This window comes from Haplochromis burtoni, unplaced genomic scaffold, assembly GCF_018398535.1.
Source record: "Haplochromis burtoni strain Fernald_Lab_line unplaced genomic scaffold, NCSU_Asbu1 Contig_182, whole genome shotgun sequence".
Lineage (NCBI taxonomy): Eukaryota > Metazoa > Chordata > Actinopteri > Cichliformes > Cichlidae > Haplochromis > Haplochromis burtoni.
The window spans coordinates 1-20,016 of record NW_024582543.1 but is presented as its reverse complement, the minus strand read 5'-3'; the positions used below and the strand labels follow the sequence as shown (position 1 = coordinate 20,016).

At 40.5% G+C, this 20,016-nt stretch overlaps 2 protein-coding genes across 2 annotated transcripts; both read right to left on the bottom strand.

Moving 5' to 3' along the window:
• Positions 1-671: 671 nt before the first annotated feature.
• Positions 672-5,398, bottom strand: LOC121815330 (signal peptide peptidase-like 3). The gene is made up of 4 exons (XM_042225777.1): positions 4,827-5,398; positions 3,093-3,283; positions 2,826-2,935; positions 672-777 (listed from the first exon to the last, which is right to left on the bottom strand). Exons 1-4 carry the CDS (start codon positions 4,952-4,954, stop codon positions 706-708), a joined length of 501 nt encoding a protein of 166 aa, XP_042081711.1. The 5' UTR covers positions 4,955-5,398; the 3' UTR covers positions 672-705.
• Positions 5,399-5,404: 6 nt separating this feature from the next.
• On the bottom strand, positions 5,405-18,785 carry sppl3 (signal peptide peptidase 3; the record flags this gene model as incomplete). Its single annotated transcript, XM_042225776.1, is given in 10 exon segments — positions 5,405-6,695; positions 7,798-7,907; positions 8,065-8,255; positions 9,796-9,959; positions 12,971-13,077; positions 13,600-13,712; positions 14,696-14,774; positions 14,999-15,118; positions 15,303-15,394; positions 18,708-18,785. Coding segments are annotated over 10 exon segments (1,126 nt in total), but the record flags the coding sequence as incomplete, so codon positions are not given.
• Between the last annotated feature and the right edge of the window lie 1,231 nt (positions 18,786-20,016).

Genomic DNA, 20,016 nt, shown 5'->3' with positions numbered 1-20,016 from the left:
CTTAAACGCCGCTTTTGTCTCTCACAACTGCAAGTTCTCAACAAAAAGGGGGGGAGGGCGGAAGGCCTTGCCCTGCGGAGTTCATTAGCTGAGTCATAGTATCAAAGAGTATGCAGTAGGATAAATTAAAGACGTATAGATAAAAGGGAAACTGCAGAACAGTAGTAGAGGCACGTGACGGGAATGAAGACGAGGCCCTATGTGAGGGATGAGTGGGCGATTGGAGACAGAGACTATACAACTGCGTGAAAAAGGTAGGGGTGGCGGGGGGCTATGAACAAAAAAAACAGACATGGGCAGTGTATGTGCTGTAGCTGGAAGAGGAAATAAACAGCTCAGAGGAGGAAAGCAGAGAGAAACAGGGAGATAGGGTAAGAGGCCTACCCAAAGATGAGAATTTGTGTGCGGGGCGCTTTCGGTGATCAAGTCACGGACAGAGCTGGTGGTGTCAGCGCTTCGGAGGGTTTTTCTCAGAAGATTGCGGTAGGAAAGCATAGAACGAGTGATGACAAACATGGCTGATGCAGACTGTGAGTGTGGCGCGGCACTGCTTAGTTGCTGCCTTATTTGCCTCCTCGATAGATAAGGGGTAGAAAAAAAAAAGAATCGCACAAGCAACATAGAACAACAAAAAAAAAAAAAGAAAACAAAAAAATAAAAAAAAAAGAAAACTTCTCCGTGCTGGTCGCTTGTACCCAAGTTGTATCATACCTCTAGGAAGCGAGAGCTGCTAGACTTAGTGTGGAAAGGCTCAGACCACATGCGCCGCAAATCCCCCTGTGGGCCACAAACACCAAGACAAACACAAGTTACGAGTCTTTAAGCGAATCACTCAAATGTCAGTAGATTGCAGACAGCAGTCAACCGAAGGTATTATGAAAAAACAAAAATTTGAGTAATCAAAAATGACAGGAAATAATTTATCCATTAACTACGACAATTCCTGGTTTTCTAACTGTGCCTGACCCCAATTGTGATTATACTGCGTAAGCTAGACGGTGTTGTGTCACGCTGTAGGTGTACATCATAACACATCGATTATCTCCGTTCTCGGTGCTGCTGTGTAGCATGGACAGTCCCGTTTGCATACGAACCGGTAGCCTTCTGTTACCCTCGAGGTGTCGCAATATGATGCCAGGTGTCCACCTTACTATATTTAGAGAGGAGCGCTGTAAAAGACTTTGGTGAAGTTGAGTGCTGATACGAGAGGCACTGATGTGTAAACTTCTTGTGAGCGTCAGTGATCAGCGTGGCTATACTGTCTGATCAGGTGATTCATGAAGAGTGAATTACTGAAGTGTGAGTTATTTCCTGCGACGTTAGTAGCCTGAAGCGGCTGTGTCTCGTTTGTTATCGGCTGTGAGTTTATGCTATGAGAGAGTCGCACGTGTGCGACGGCAGGTAGGCGGCGCAGATATGATAGCGCAGAGGCTTGCGTAGTGGGGAGTTAGCGCGCGTTTCTAGGGCGGAGCGACTGTATGCACGGGGAGTTTTTGCAGGGTTAGGTCCAAGCGTCAATACCTATAAAAGACGCCCTAAATGTCGGCTAAGATTGTAAGAGGTTGATGTGCAGTGCTTATGGACTGCAGGTTTTGAAACCATCTGTATTTGAACGATGCGGCAGGCCAACTATGGTGTTCCTTCCATAAAGTGGAGCGCGCTGCTTGTCATATGCCTGTGTGGTTTGTTTTTTTTTCCTTAAAAATGGATCTGTAAACTTATTAGTTAAGAGTATGGGCATTACAGTGTTGTGTTGAAGGACATCGAAGATTAACACCGACACACATGGGTAGTCAGTTGTGAGTTGTGCTCGAGCTTTAGATCTTAAGTCAGTGCTGCTGACATGCACATACAATAGGTCTACACATTGACTAGTGCACACGTAGTATTGACTATGGCGAGAACACTATTAGGGTCCCCGAGCCTGGGATTTTGGACGCAGCTGTGGTTGATCAACACACACAGCATGGGTGCATCTGAGCGATGATTGCAGTGGTTTTATATCGACACGTATTAGGGTGATCGGCGGTAGGTGTTTGACACACCAAGTCCTCTATACTTTGTTCTTCTCAAACACGCACACGGGTTCGAACACATAACTTATATCTATATGATGTGAGTTGGTTGGAGACAAGAAGTTTCTTTTTTTTTTTAGTTTTTTTTTTTTTGTTTCTAGCTATCAGCATAAACACGCTAGACTGAACGCGCCTGAGTGTGATAAGATGAGAGAATAAGAACATTACTGTGATCAAGTATGAGTTTTCTCCCTCGTTAAGTGCAGCGAGTGATTGTGGCCGTTGAAATTAAAAGGAAGCATGCTGACATTTAATCAATGTCCTTTTTTCCTTCTGTTTTCCTAGTTTAAAAGTCCCCTAGAAACCAAAACACCAGTTTAGTTTAACCTTTATAGCAGGCAACATGGCAAGCCTTTAGCCACTTTCGACTTTCGAAAGACAATGTTACATCGTTTATCGAAAATTGAGAGGGTTGACCACACAAAGACTTTTTTTATTTATTTTTTAAATACTTGAACAGCTGGTCGTTTTTTTTTTTTTTTTTTATTTTTTTTTTTTTGAATTTAGTTTCACTTCTTTAAAAAAAAAACAAATTTTCCATTCCAAAATCCATTTTCTCACACATTAAAACCACCCACAAAAAACAAAAACCCCACAATTAGATTCACACTTCTCTTAAAAGCAGCACAAAGCAAGAGCTTATTTTTTCCCCCCCCCACACGTAGTCTTTCTTTCTTTCTTTCTTTTGTTATTTCTAAATCAGAACTGCAACAGCTAGATTTTTGCCACAGTCCATGGCTGTTATTATACCTTCAGGTAGGCCATGGTGAGCAGAGGCAGCAGGGTGAAGGGCACCAGGTAGAGCAGAGCGGGCTGTGCAGCACGATGGATCCTGGAGGCCACGGTGGCAGTCAGCAGTCCTGAGGAAACATCAACAACATGTCAGAAATGTCACAAATACTTAAGACAAAACATTTTGAAAGGTCACAGCTTAAAAAAACAAAACAAAAATTCACCACTGCCTAACACTGAGACAATATAACCTTGACCTTATCCATCCCTTCATTGATTGCTTACCTACAAAGTATCCGATGAGAGTGCAGTGGAAATAGGAGACGCGCTGCATGCGTCCAGACATGTTACCGGGCCCTGGGACTTCCCCGGTCGCTTGCTTCTTGTAGTTATCATAACGCAGGACAAAGCATAACAGCAGCCCTGGCATCACGATGTCTCCTATTCCCAGCATCGAGAAGTGACTTCCTGTGGAACTGCGCAGGAGCAAAGAGCAAAAAAGAAGAAATGATGGCAAATCAATTCCTGTGTCTTTTACTTCCATTTCATCACTACTTGGCTAAAGCCAACACAAGGTCCTGAGCAAATATCAGACTGAAATCGGCCAAAAGTCAGTCACCATGGTAGCCGCACTGTGGTTACTACGATCACTGAAACAGAAAAGGAACTGACAGCTTTAGGTGTCAGCTTCAGCTGTATTATGTTAACTGCAGCTCTGTTAGTGCTACTAACACACTCATTTTTAAAGGGGCCCTAGAACTGCTTATTACCAGCTATTATTTATAATAATAATAATAATAATAATAATAATAATAATAATAATAATAATAATCTTTATTTAACTTATAATTCAACCTACACCTGGAAGGCACTTGTGGCTCCTCTCCCTTTAAGCCTAGTTTCTTCTGACCTGCTGCGCTGGAGACCATGGACCATATTAAGTATATCTCCTCTCTGACATAATACAAGAGTCAAAAAACTGTCCAAAATGGAGCACTTAATGCAGTCTGAGGCTTGAGCTTCACTTGATGTTACCTCAGTAAAGAAAGTTATGCAGAGTAAGATAGAATATGTGATTGGTTTAGTTTGCTAGCAGGATCATGCAACAAAATTATAGCTGGAGATGATTAACCTCTGGCATTGGTCCAAATCTGGGTTTAGATTCGGTTTCCAAGTTTCCATTTGTAAGGACTGTTTACCATTGCAAGACGGGGCAAAAAATTTCACATCATATCCTGAAAAATATGCAATTCTGAAAATAAATAAATAAATAAAAAATAAAAAGGAAAAGGGAAAACATCAAACTAATATTGATCCAGGGACTCGATTCATGCAATTCAATCCTTTAAATGGAGGTATAGAGAATCAGCAAGGTCATGTTTGCAACTCATTCTATGGCAGGAAATAAAACATTAACAGCTGTTTTCTCACTTAATCAATATAACTCCAAAGCAGAGTACGAGGAAAACATAACACATCAAACCTTTCTGAAGCACAAGCAGGTTTTGTCTGACGGTGTTAAGTTCATGTTCAGTGTTGTGCGTAATCCGTATGCAGCTAGTCATACAACCAAAGAATACATACTCATTGTGACAAAGGGACAAAAGCAAACAAACAAACAAACCCCACAAACTGGTATACTAATTCACTGACAGTTTCAGCTATTAGGATGTACCCTTTAGCATTAATCTTGAGGCAGATCTTAAGAGGTAGTTAAAATGTTTGTCATTTGTTTCCTGAAGGTGTTGTAAATTTGTTGGTGACACCAACAGCCGCGAGATAACAATACTTTAGGATTCACCTCGTGGGACCTGAAAGATGTCTTTTCAAGGGTCGGTAACATTTAGCAAACTTAAATGTCAAAAAGCTGAGCGGTGTGATGAAGTGAGCATCAGTGACTGAATAAAGGTCACACATCATGCACATGCAGAGGCTGATCACAAGCAAACGACTCGGAGATCCCAAATGAATGTGTACCAAGCACACACTGCACTGCTTTATGATTGAGAGCAGCATTACCTGGGAAAGACGAGTTTGCCGGGCAAGGAGAGGCGGGGTACGTCACGGCCCATCCCCGGCCCCAAATGGAGCTTCCTGGACAGAACATCTATGGGATTTTCAGCAGGCTGAGTGGCTACTTTGACCATCACATTACTATTGAAGATGTATGCTGAGAAAAACACCTGGAAAGAAAGAGAGCCGGCTGTTAACACTTATCAGGCTTCACCACAACCCAAAGTGACTGTTGCTACTTTTCTCATAAAACTCAAAACACAATGTTTATGTCATGAAAAGCAAGAAAATCCCACTTAAAAGAAGGTGGCTGCAGCCAGTTTGATATTAAGTAACACGGAAATTCCACAGCAGGGACGGCTTATAAATTTGTCAATGCCCAAGTTTTGATAAGAGGCACCATCAGTATTTATGCACTTTTAATTCACTCTGACAGAGCAACTCATAACAGCTCTTTAATAAAGACAAAGCTACCGGTCTCAGGAGATTATGTCTGACTACTGTGTGTTTGCATTATGTGCTCTTCAGTCATAGCTGACAGGGCAGACTCTTCAAGAGCGTGTGCTCACTTTGATGTATTTAATACACACACACACACACACACACACACACACATCTGTTGCTTCTATTGGACAAGTCGACAAACATTTAGAAAACTGTCTCCAATAGATGGACGCTTGCTTGTCGACGCAGCTGGCAGTCAAAATTCACCAAAAATTCGGCTGTTGGCTGGCGTCAGTTTCCCACCCTGTTCAACATGCTCCCAAACACAAATACAAACTCAAGATACTGCAAATACATGTGTACACATATATACAAATAGAAGCGCCCCCCACCCGCCGACGCTGGGGGGAGGAGGCAGCTTAACAATTTATAATGCATCATTTCTGTATATGCCAAGAATAAAACTTTTCTAAATAAAATACATAGTTATCTGTGAGGGTGGGGAATGAGGACAGCAGATGAACAGAGAGGAGGAGCTCGCGGGGAGTGTCAGAGGAGAGCAGGAGCGCCGAGGAGAAGCCATTATGGAGCGATGGTGGAACAGATGGGAGAAAGCTAAGGTGAACGAGGGCAGACGGATGGAAGGGGAAGACTCTTCTCCTTTACGGTGTCGCTGCTCGTGGGCATTCTCCTGTGCCGCTGCAATACTCCACCTCAACTCCATTTTTTTCAGTTGTTCCATAATAATAATAATAATAACAACAATATTAATAATAATGACCACGACAATGCTAAAAAAATATATATAAACCCCTGCTATGTCTCACAACTGCAAGTCCACAAAAAGGGGGGAGGGGAGGCCTTGCCCTCGAGTTCATCTGAGTCATAGACAAAGAGATGCAGAGGAAATTAAAGACGTAGAAAAAGGAGGAAACTGCAGACAGAGAAGAGGCCTGACGAATGAGACGAGGCCATGTGAGGGAAGTGGCAATTGAGACAGACTATACACGCGTGAAAAAGGAGGGGGGCGGGGGGCAGAACAAAAACAGCATGGGCAGGATGTGCTGTAGTGAAGAGGAAATAAACAGCAGAGAGGAAGCAGAGATGAAACAGGGAGGATATAGGGACCAAAGATGAGTTGTGTCGGGGCGTTGTGATCCACACACTGGTGTCCCTTCGGAGGGTTTTCTCAGAAGATTGGTGGAAAGCATGAACGAGTGATGACAACATGGCCTCACTGTGAGTGTGCCCTCTCTCCTTCCCTCGAATTAAGGGAGAAAAAAAAAACCCCAACAACAACAACAAAAAAAAAAAAAAAAAAAAAAACTTCTCCGTGCTGGTCGCTTGTCCCAAGTTGTATCATACCTCTAGGAAGCGAGAGCTGCTAGACTTAGTGTGGAAAGGCTCAGACCACATGCGCCGCAAATCCCCCTGTGGGCCACAAACACCAAGACAAACACAAGTTACGAGTCTTTAAGCGAATCACTCAAATGTCAGTAGATTGCAGACAGCAGTCAACCGAATTCTGTTTTCTTACCCCTCCCAATTCAACTGCGTAAGCTACGGTGGCCCCTGTAGGACAAACAACTCTCGCTGCTGTTCATCCCTCTGTTTACCTCAGGTGTCAATATGCCAGGTGTCCACCTCTATTTAGGAGGAGGCTGTAAAACTTTGTGAAAGTAGTCTGATACGAGGCAACGACTCAGTGAAGCTCACTTCTGTCTCATGAAAGTGATACTGAGGTGAGTTATCGAGCGTATCCTGAACCCTTCTGTGAGTAAGCGCTGCCGTTTTTGCAGGGTTAGGTCAACATACCTAAAAGACTATCGGCAGGATGGTGATGTCCATCTCAAACACTGTATTCAAGATGGCAGGCCAACATGGTGGCTTCCACAAAGTGGCGCCTGCTTCTATGCTGTTGTTGTTTTTTCTTAAATGGACTAATTTTAAGTTTAAGAGTATGCATTAGTTTGTTGGAAGGCCGCACACACACACACACACCCACACACACACACACACACACACACACACACACACACACACACACACACACACACACACACACACACACACACACACCATGAACAGAGACATTCAAAACATCAAGACTTTGTGTGTGGGTGTATGACAAGTTTTTTCTGTTAAATAAACCCTGACTGAACCTTTAAATACACAAGTATGAGTTTCTTGTTGAAGTCAGATGAATGTGCGTTGAAAAAGCATGCTGACATTTTATCACTGTCTTCTGATTTTCCCTAGTTTAAAGTCCCAGTAACCAGTTTATTAAACACTTATGCACAACATGGGCAAGCCTTTAGCACTTTCGAAGACAATGTTACCATTTATAGAAATTGAGTGCAGTTTATAGTTTCACTTAACAATTAGATTCACACTTCTCTAAAAGCAGCACAAAGCAAAGAGCTTATTTTTTCCCCCCCCCACACGTAGTCTTTCTTTCTTTCTTTCTTTTGTTATTTCTAAATCAGAACTGCAACAGCTAGATTTTTGCCACAGTCCATGGCTGTTATTATACCTTCAGGTAGGCCATGGTGAGCAGAGGCAGCAGGGTGAAGGGCACCAGGTAGAGCAGAGCGGGCTGTGCAGCACGATGGATCCTGGAGGCCACGGTGGCAGTCAGCAGTCCTGAGGAAACATCAACAACATGTCAGAAATGTCACAAATACTTAAGACAAAACATTTTGAAAGGTCACAGCTTAAAAAAACAAAACAAAAATTCACCACTGCCTAACACTGAGACAATATAACCTTGACCTTATCCATCCCTTCATTGATTGCTTACCTACAAAGTATCCGATGAGAGTGCAGTGGAAATAGGAGACGCGCTGCATGCGTCCAGACATGTTACCGGGCCCTGGGACTTCCCCGGTCGCTTGCTTCTTGTAGTTATCATAACGCAGGACAAAGCATAACAGCAGCCCTGGCATCACGATGTCTCCTATTCCCAGCATCGAGAAGTGACTTCCTGTGGAACTGCGCAGGAGCAAAGAGCAAAAAAGAAGAAATGATGGCAAATCAATTCCTGTGTCTTTTACTTCCATTTCATCACTACTTGGCTAAAGCCAACACAAGGTCCTGAGCAAATATCAGACTGAAATCGGCCAAAAGTCAGTCACCATGGTAGCCGCACTGTGGTTACTACGATCACTGAAACAGAAAAGGAACTGACAGCTTTAGGTGTCAGCTTCAGCTGTATTATGTTAACTGCAGCTCTGTTAGTGCTACTAACACACTCATTTTTAAAGGGGCCCTAGAACTGCTTATTACCAGCTATTATTTATAATAATAATAATAATAATAATAATAATAATAATAATAATAATAATAATCTTTATTTAACTTATAATTCAACCTACACCTGGAAGGCACTTGTGGCTCCTCTCCCTTTAAGCCTAGTTTCTTCTGACCTGCTGCGCTGGAGACCATGGACCATATTAAGTATATCTCCTCTCTGACATAATACAAGAGTCAAAAAACTGTCCAAAATGGAGCACTTAATGCAGTCTGAGGCTTGAGCTTCACTTGATGTTACCTCAGTAAAGAAAGTTATGCAGAGTAAGATAGAATATGTGATTGGTTTAGTTTGCTAGCAGGATCATGCAACAAAATTATAGCTGGAGATGATTAACCTCTGGCATTGGTCCAAATCTGGGTTTAGATTCGGTTTCCAAGTTTCCATTTGTAAGGACTGTTTACCATTGCAAGACGGGGCAAAAAATTTCACATCATATCCTGAAAAATATGCAATTCTGAAAATAAATAAATAAATAAATAAATAAATAAAAAATAAAAAGGAAAAGGGAAAACATCAAACTAATATTGATCCAGGGACTCGATTCATGCAATTCAATCCTTTAAATGGAGGTATAGAGAATCAGCAAGGTCATGTTTGCAACTCATTCTATGGCAGGAAATAAAACATTAACAGCTGTTTTCTCACTTAATCAATATAACTCCAAAGCAGAGTACGAGGAAAACATAACACATCAAACCTTTCTGAAGCACAAGCACGTGTTTTGTCTGACGGTGTCTAAGTTCATGTTCAGGTTGTCATCCAACACAAAGAATACATACTCATTGTGACAAAGGGACAAAAGCAAACAAACAAACAAACAAACCCCACAAACTGGTATACTAATTCACTGACAGTTTCAGCTATTAGGATGTACCCTTTAGCATTAATCTTGAGGCAGATCTTAAGAGGTAGTTAAAATGTTTGTCATTTGTTTCCTGAAGGTGTTGTAAATTTGTTGGTGACACCAACAGCCGCGAGATAACAATACTTTAGGATTCACCTCGTGGGACCTGAAAGATGTCTTTTCAAGGGTCGGTAACATTTAGCAAACTTAAATGTCAAAAAGCTGAGCGGTGTGATGAAGTGAGCATCAGTGACTGAATAAAGGTCACACATCATGCACATGCAGAGGCTGATCACAAGCAAACGACTCGGAGATCCCAAATGAATGTGTACCAAGCACACACTGCACTGCTTTATGATTGAGAGCAGCATTACCTGGGAAAGACGAGTTTGCCGGGCAAGGAGAGGCGGGGTACGTCACGGCCCATCCCCGGCCCCAAATGGAGCTTCCTGGACAGAACATCTATGGGATTTTCAGCAGGCTGAGTGGCTACTTTGACCATCACATTACTATTGAAGATGTATGCTGAGAAAAACACCTGGAAAGAAAGAGAGCCGGCTGTTAACACTTATCAGGCTTCACCACAACCCAAAGTGACTGTTGCTACTTTTCTCATAAAACTCAAAACACAATGTTTATGTCATGAAAAGCAAGAAAATCCCACTTAAAAGAAGGTGGCTGCAGCCAGTTTGATATTAAGTAACACGGAAATTCCACAGCAGGGACGGCTTATAAATTTGTCAATGCCCAAGTTTTGATAAGAGGCACCATCAGTATTTATGCACTTTTAATTCACTCTGACAGAGCAACTCATAACAGCTCTTTAATAAAGACAAAGCTACCGGTCTCAGGAGATTATGTCTGACTACTGTGTGTTTGCATTATGTGCTCTTCAGTCATAGCTGACAGGGCAGACTCTTCAAGAGCGTGTGCTCACTTTGATGTATTTAATGGAAATTCTACTGAATGCCATAAATGAAATGTATATGGCACTCAGCTTTCCTTACCCTTTTACCCATGTGAATTTTAAATTTCTATAAATCTGAAGGAAAGCGGCATGTTTGTTTGCAAAGCTGCTGCTGTACTGCTTTCCGATTCTGGTGCTTATGGCATTTGTCAAATTCAAAGGCAACTGACTTGGCTTTAAATTAGGGTAACTCTCAATACTGGTGTAAAAATGTCTGTACTTAGCGCAAAATACAATTGACCATTTTTAAGCACTTTTCAAAATGCTGTTTTTTCTGGGAAAAGCAAACGGCTTCATCAGTGGACAGCAGACATCCACATTTAACCCATTCCTTAGTGCTTTACAAAATAAAATCAACAAAAAATTTTATTTTGTAAAAAAAAAATAAAAAAAAATCATAGGGCTGTCATCAAGGTAATTTTGAATTCTTCCTGAACATGAACTGGGGGCTGGAGCCTATCCCAGCTACTACAGGGCGAGAGGCGGGGTACAGGTCACCAGCTCTTTGCAGGGCTAACACATAGAGACAGACAACCAGTCACACTTACATGGGCAATTTAGATTCACCAGTTTGCCTAAATAGCCTCACCTTTAGACTATGGGAGGAAGCCGGAGTATCTGGAGAGAACCCATGCAAACAGGGGGAGAACATGCAAACTCCACACAGAGAGGCTTCGAACAGGTGGTTGAATTGAACTCATGACCTTCTTGCTGTGAAGCAACAGTGCTAATCACCGTGCCACTGTGCTGCCCCAATCTCAGATATTGACCGATATTTTTCTTCCAGGTAGACGAAACAAACAGATTTCATAACATGGATGAAGGTTGTTTTTTCTGTCCCTTCCTTTTCATTTAAAGCCATATACTGACAGATTGAAACATTTTTAATAGTGGTCCTCCAATAAACCGGCCAGGTTCTCTTCTTAAATATACACCGAATGTCACCCAAGTATACAACTACGTCCATAAGTATTTCGATCATAAGACACTTGTTTGTAAGTTCTGTCTTTGCATACCAGAGGTGTAGTTTAATAAGTTTTAATTCAAGAGATTTTAATAAGTGCTGCATCGTCTGTTTAGAAATCACTGCCAGTTTCATACACATATATATATTTTTATGTATATATGTCTTGACTCTTTTTCTCATTGCTGAAGCCACAACTGCAGATGTCTTTGATAGACAACTGTCTAATATAAAATATGGATGCAGCTACCGGGTCAGAAAAATGAAGCCAGTGCAGACGTGGGAAGTGTCTTAATCCTGGAATCTATCTGAAGGCGACTAGATAGTGATGGCTATAATTTCAAAAAGACTTCTGGTCCTATAGAGGTCTAAGGGAAAAAACTGCTTTCTGACTTTATGCCTGTATACACCTTCCTTGAGCTGAAGGGCTCAGTCAATCATTTCGGGTAATTTTGAACACGAAAATAAATAATTAAGAAAATTAAGCCTGTTATGTAAATCTTCGTCGTGGCTTGTTTCAACATAGAGGAATTTCTGTGGTATGAATCACAAGTCAATAGAAAATGAGCATGTGGCTTCACAGTCAGACCTGTCCTTGTCACTTTTGTGGGGTTTATTTACAATTAAGGAAGCGAGAGAGCAGAAATGCTCAACCTGAGGCTTCACAATCAGGACTTCAGAAATGAATGGGTGGCGTTATGACGGCACACTTTTAAAACAGTCTCTGCCATTATTAAAGTTGTTGTTCTGCTCTGGAGATCTGCTGTGAGCTGGAGGACAACATGAACCCACAGCAGGTAAAGGGCTGCTGCTGTGATGCTGTAGCTCATCTAGGTTGCTGAGCAGAACGAGTGGTCTAAGACAGTGGCGCTGAAGACCATCCACGAGATGAACTTACTGCAGAGACAGCTAAACATCGCTCTATTATTTATAGACACAAAACGTAAACCTTTTGTGCATGTAAACACAGATACACAACTATTTTTTTGTGTCTTAAAATATATTTTTTTCCTCTGTTTTGAGCAGCTCTAAGCAGTACTCAACACACTACCTACAAAATGGAAGAACTGTTTAACTGACCAGACATGGGGCTGTTGAAAGATGTGTAGCATTGTAAAATTAGAGGATATTAAACAAAGAAGAGAGACATACCAAAAGTCTGCCATAAAATGCTAGCAAGACTTAGATGCTGAAATGTCTTAGTGAATTAGTGATCTAGTGTTTCCTGGACTAGCACCCTCTGTAGCAAGATCACCTTCATGATTCATTTAACATGTTAATTCGATCAGTTTTGCTTTCTGCCAAATGAATTTTTAATTTTTCATGATTTATTTAATTTCTGCACAGCAGTCAATGCGATCAAGTTCTCCCCCAAACTCAATACTGTTCAATGTAAAGTGCCTCACTTTATCAGCAATGACAGACACCGGCCTGCAGGTTTGAGGAATAAATACAAAGCCTTTCATAATCGTGAATCATCATGTTTGTTTGTTTTTTGTTTATAAACAGAAATTTTCTCTTTGAATGTGTGCTTCATATATCGCAGTCTGTTTGCTGGGTCTCATGGAAGCTGCTTGTATGTGTTGCAGGTTTAATTTGGGTTGGGAGCATCTCTTACCCAGAAAACATCATAAATGAGCAGTCCTGACAGCAGCAGGCAAGACACCTTCAGACTGGGAAGTCGCACAAACGCTATCATGGCGACACACAAGCCCATGGCTAAAGCTGAAAGGAGAGGACAACATATAATTTCACATTTTCAAAAGAAATGAATGAAAACATCAACACGATAAAGCTGTTCAAATTATTTTCCTACTTGAAATTGATTTTCTCAGGGCTGCATAACTGAAGATGAATACCAACATATACCTTTATATTGAGCTGGGAGTCTGTCATTACCTTTTTCAAAGTCCAGCGAACTGGAATGCCAGTTCATGGGTTAGTCATGTGGGTAAAATATAGAACCAATGACTAATATTTAGCATGTACTTTTCCACCATTAGGAGAAGCACTTCTTTTAAAACTATGAATCATTACAAGCTGAAGATGTTAAAATGCTTACTTTTAGCATGCTGTGTAGCAGGGCATGTTAAAACAACACCAAATCACATATTGCAGTTACATTTCTGAAACCTGACTACTTTGTGTTTAAATTTCATTGCTGCGGCTCTTATCTGTGGATTCTCATTCTGTTTGTAGTATGAACTGAAGCAACATTCATACAAAAGTTAAGGCAGAGCAACGTACCGTCCATGAGAAGCCAGTGTCCAGTCAGCACCCAGATGAGCACCAGCATAACAGAGAGTGAGAAAGACAGGAGCTCAGCCAGAGTGAAGCGCCCACAGCAACCAAACGAAATCCTGCAATGAGACAAAAAGATACAGAAGTGACCCACTTAAATCTCACAGAGCACTTTGGGGTAAAATGCAGTGCAAAATAACTTTTACAGGTGGATATATTTCTTAAACTGAGGATCTGCTGCATATCGACTACTGTACAAAGAACTTATGTTTGAGACAACTGATGTTTGGATGAGTGAGAGTGGAAGGTAAGCCTGTAAACTGCTTTACAGATCAAGTTAACAGTAGTTATTTTGGTAAATAGCATGCAGGTGTCCATCTTTCAGCTAGGAGTTTTCCCTGGGGTGTGGCGCTGGCAGAGAAACCATTACATTGTGTGGGTTGTAGGGTGGAGCCTCAGTGGTTCAGGCTTGCTCTGGGGCATTCAGCTGATGCTTTGATGGGAGGGTGATGTCAGGAATTTTTGTCAAATGGCATGTGGAAAGCCGTTGCCATCATGACCATACTTTATTAAGTCTAAAGGGATTCTGGGTAGGTATGGAATTGTTTTGGGTGAGAGAAGCAGACAAAGATTTACTGAAAACTAGATATGGGGATTTGAATGTTTAAACAAAGTCGTTTTTATTTAAAGCAGTTTTTTCCGTGTCAGTTTATTGAGCAGATGAGCTCTCCTGGTGACTCTGTGTGAACTCCCCGGTGGAATAGAAGAGTTGATTATTCTAGATGTCTTAATCTAGAGACTATGCTGAACTTTTAAATGGAAATTATATGGAGCAAGGCAATGCAAGAGAATTTATTGAATTTTTACTACCTCCAAACATTCAAAATAAATTTCCCAGTGGTATTGAGCTTTGCATCTAGTTTCCGTTCTACTCTGTGAAATTAATGCAAAGCATTTCCATCACACCAGGAACAGCTGAGAGGATAAGGACATTTGATAAGCAGTAGTAAAAGACCTTTTTGAATACTTTGTGGAAGAAACGCAAAACACCACGGAGCAATTGAGCAGGAGCCAGAAAGACTATGAAACATGATTTTCTTACTTGTTCTGTGGGGAGCAGGGTCTGGTCAGATACTGGCACATTGGCAACAAAAGGAATGCAAATGCAATTGTTGCAAGAACTGAGGAGAGGAACAAAACACAGCAGTTAAATCCAAAGCCCGGTTCACTTCCGCTGCTTGTTCCAGTGGTTCCTGTCAGTTTAATGGGGCAGCTAATGCCTTCAGTTATAATGATCAATGCAGTAAAGATGTTTCCCCAGTGCGTAATTACACAACACTAACATAAAAGCTTCATAATAACTCCACAGCTTATTTTTTGTGGTATGTTCAAGACTGGTAGTTACCTGCAGTGCAGATGGTGAAGACCACCTGTACAGAGTCGAAGAAGAAGAACATGACTAGCAGAGACACTGAGGCTCCTATGGGCAGAAACAGGGCCTGTGTGGAGTCTATAGTCTGAATGCCTGAAAAGGAATTCAAACATTAATGTAAGATGGATTAAAATGCACAAAACAGGAATGGATATTATATATGACTTTAAAAACAACGGTACGAGCAGAGAATTTAATCATTCATAAGTTATTACCTGAAAATCCAAGAAAACGTTTAGCATGCACAGTTCAACTTTGCCCTGTATGTAATACTTACTGTTGTTTGTATTGTTGTTATTGAATGACCCCGTTGTTGAAGGGTTTCCATCCTTATCCTTGTCCTGGTTCTCACAATCCATGTTTAATGACCTGCACAAGGAAGGGAAAGAAAACCTATGTGTGATTCTGGCTTCCACAATTAGCTCCTCAAAGCATGTACATTAGTATGAGGTGAAGGGAGGTGAAAACGCAATCTCTGCAAATCAGATCTCATTGTGGATGCTCTAGCAGCTCAATTTCAGGGTCTTTTGCATGATAAGCACGTTGCAAAAGACCCTCACATTTAGCATGCAAGCTTTTAATTTTATTTTTTCATTTACTAGGCATAGGTTTTTTGTTTTTTTTTAATATTTGGTTTCTACATAAGCAGTGTATCTATTAAAGCAAAAAGACAAGAGACCTGTACTGCCAAAAATGCATATTTTAATATTTCTTTGTCACATGTCAAACAGATAATCAATACTGAGTTTCTTCATATTGTGCAGGCCAAGTCTGCATACACAGGTCCAGTCTGATGACTTGCTAATAAAGAGTGTGGGCAGAAGAGTGTAAAGCTTGTGCCTGAAAAAGCACATCTTTTCTTTGAGTCAGAATGCCTGACTCACAAATCCTGTGACTGGAAACCTTGAGTTCAAAAAATGTAATCCTTAAACATTAGCAAATTTAAACTTGATGCATGTTTTGAATTAATTATGCTTATCTACAGTAGCTTTTTTAAGTCATACTGTGATACCAATTTTCCATTCTGGTACTATAAGCCATACTACCAGAAGAGGGTGCAAACTGAAAATGTGGAGAAGCAGTGGAAATTACGTATGGATGCATGTTTATCTAAACAATTATAAGCAGACTTTATACCATTTATTGTTACACAGATAGAAAAATGCTCACTGGATATCTTTGAAAACTCGTTGCCTTCTCTAACCATCTTTTTTGCATTCTTTAACATCTATGGCACTTTTCATGTTAATAAAGTACAAGATTACTGTCACACTAGAGAGGCTGAGATCCTACAGATTTGATTCAAAGACAAAACGAAAGTTTTAAAGACCAACAACACAGTAACCAAAAATAAAAAATCCTGATATCAGTTACTTAAAGGTGCCACTTGTGTTTGTGGTTTGGCTGAGGTTCTTTAGATAGTCTCGTCAACAGCTGCAACAAGCTGATCTGAGATGCACGAGTAAGTCAAACTTGCTAATGTAAACCATCTTTTCAAACACACATGAAAATGTGGGAAATTCCAAAGTTTGGGAACATCAGTTCCCACCAAGTCGCATTTCAAACACTTCCTATACAAAAACGTATCTTGCCTCTGAGATCCTGCAAAAATAGTTTGAGGCCACTTATCACTTACAGTGGGATGCAAAAGTTTGAGCAACCTTAATAGTCATTATTTTCCTGTATAAATCATTGGTTGCTTCTGTAAATCCAATAAACTTTGTTTCACTTCTCAAATATCACTGTGTGTGTCTCCTATATCATATATTTAACTGACATTTTTTATCGTAAAAAATTGTATCACTTTTTGTTTCTAATTAAGATTTCACCTTAGCCAAGTTGGAATTTTTTTTACATTTTGATTTATTTTTGTCATCGCTGCCAGAGATTTATACTGTGCAAAATCAAATGGCATGCCTCCCAACAGCAGCCGCCTCAGACTAGAATGAGCAGAGTGCAATAAGTTAATAATAATTAACCAACTAAATTTTGTCTGATGCTTTGCAAGCTGCTGTGCTTGCTGGAGTGATGGCTGAGTGGCAGTTTCATGGTATAATCACAGCTATATGAATGTTTAGTGTTTCAACCTTTTTTCAGTACCACAAAATGTATAAAACATTTTAAGGTCATAAAAAGAGACAGAGACTCCCATAAGAGGCGTTCTCTGTTGTTTTTGGTTAGCTGTGATGCCCTATTTTACGGGAAAAGTCCTTAAAAGTTAAAAATCAGGCTAGCATTTCCATAGCAGAGCTGTGAACTAAGACTTTAAAACAAACTTATGTGGCACAAACTATCCTGGTCTCTTTGTGTAATGCAATGATGGACTCCATGTTGGATGTTAATGATGTCAGGTTACCTAGCTAGCAAATATTACCCAGCATGTGTGTAGCTTTGCAAATGTGCAGTTATTAGAGTTAAACTGTTTATTGTTCACAGATTATAGTGTGACTTATTAATTTCTATCATATAATTAGAAGTGTGAATAAGGCACCAGGCACACAGGAGCTAGAGTAGGATGTCTCGAGACCACTTTTACGTGGTCTTGTCTTGGTCTCGCTCTCTCGGTCTTGCTGTCTCAGATCAACATAGTGGTTGGGAGATTTGGAGTCAACAGTATCCATGACACACAACGCAACGTTCGATAATGTGTCATGCGCAAAAGCATCAGCTCTAAGAGCCGTGCTTAGAGAGTGCTTTGTAGTGAATCAGAAGAGTCGACTCCCATTGAGCGAGAGCCGGCTCCTCAATTTCCTTTCACTGCTCAGCTCTCACACAGTGGCTCAGCTATGGTCCAATCCCTCCATATTGTGGCCAATCACATGCGAGGATATAGGATAATATCATTATGTGGAAAACAGAGGGTGAGAGACACGACAGTCAAGTGGAGCTTGTGTCTGTCCTCTCAGTAAGTGAGTGAGACAGTAGACAGCGGTGAGGAGGGCTGTGCAAGTGCATCGCAAAAACACATAAATATGCCTGACACCCATAAACGAAGCAGCATCTGGCTGCAGTTTAAAGACTTTTTTGTCTCGGTCTCGTTTCGACTTTGTCTTGGTCTTGATACCCTCTGGTCTTGGTTACAAGTCTAACAGGAGCCCATTCCCCCACCCCCAGGCAACCACGGCTCTCTAGGGAAACATTAATATTCCCTGTGTGGTTGTGAGTAGTTGCTGGAGGTTGCTTGTTGTCACTAGGTAAATTTGGTCACAAAGGGTTATACAGTGCTAACTGAAAACCTTTGATTGCTTTGGTCACATAAAGACTGCCGCAGTCAACAGTAAAGCCCCTCAGGTACCCAGTATGGAGACAAATTTAGACTACGTGAAAATTCATAGGGACTGTTTTGTGGGCTGACTGGTAAAACACTGTGAAAATGTTATCATCATTTTGATCATTAATTAAATTATGTCCAGTTTTAATGATAGATTACACCTGTTATTACTGGGATGGGAGAAGATAATATATCCATACAGATTAATCACAAAATATAAATTAGAGAGATGTCGTAATTTTGCTGTTTGCTAATCCAAACAATTAAACTAGAACTTGAGCATTTTTACTGACTTGAACACAAACAAAAAAATTTATTTAAAAAAAAAAACCAAAAAAAAAAACCCCTACATTTCACTGCTCATCTACTGTAATAGAAACACTAAAAACCCCTTTTGCTATTAACACTCACCTGAAGCTGCCATAGACAATGAGCAGAATGGAAATGAGGAAGGTGGACACTTGACTGGAGTCAACTAGGGAGTACGCCCTATAGAAGAAAGAGAGACATACAAACATTACTTACGGCACAAATGACTACGCATGGACATTTAACAACAACAAAAGCACAACTGTCTCATTATTAACACAAGATTACTGCTATGTACTGTTGAAGAGCAGAAACACATGAATCTGATAATTAACTGTGCTGCTGTCGATATTTATTTTACCACAGCTTAAGTTTTCAAATTCCTAACACTCAGATGCTGTTGTCAAGCGATTATACTTGATGCTTGTGTGTGTTTATGTTCTGTACTCTCCGGTCACAGCTGTCAGGGCAAAACTCTGGGCTCCATTCACTACATTCAATAGTGAACAGCATATAAAAAAGTATTAAATAGACCAATGCCAGCAACCTCAATGACATCTCACAAACAGAACTGCTAAGAATATGAGGAATATGCGATGAGTTTCACTGCTATAGCAAAGTGGCTGCTGTTCTGGAGAGCAGTCTCACAACTGTGATGCTGATGGGATTTGTTTAACTAAAAATACAGTGGTGTGGCCTCTAACACTTGGCATTATTAGACTTGATATTTCATCAGTTTAAATGTTTTTTTCAATAAGTGCTAAGACATGCAGCAGCCAGGAAAAGGAGACTGAAAATAAGTGTCACATGCTTCAAAGTATGAGCGAAAAGAAAAGAAAGGACCAAAGTCTCTCTTTTTTTTAACCACAAAGGTTAACAACAAAAGTCAAGATGATGCAGCAGGAGACAACAATGTGGAGGAGTTAACTCGAGTGAAAAACTTTTTTTTTTTTTTTTTTTAAAAGAGTTTAGGTACTGCTTTTGCTGTAAAAACAAATCAAACCTTTGTGGTGAAATGCTTCTGCTAGAATCCATATAAATAATAAAGATGTGGTTCGATGACCATTTTTTCCAAGGGTAGCTGCATAAGCAGAGACCACCTTCACTAACAGCCCTGAAACATTACTGAAACTGCTCCTCTAAGGCTTTCAAGGGGTAAAGAGTTAACATTTTTTATTTTGTTGTGTAAAACAGAGTGTCAGTGGGCACATAAAAGTTCAGAAAATGTTTGAATGTCTTTGACTATTAAATTTATTCATTGCGCTCTATATATATATATATATATCTATATATATCTATATATATATCTATATATATATATTAGGGGTGCAACGATATTCGTATCGATATTGAACCGTTCGATACAGTGCTTTCGGTTCGGTACGCATATGTATCGAAAAATACAACATTT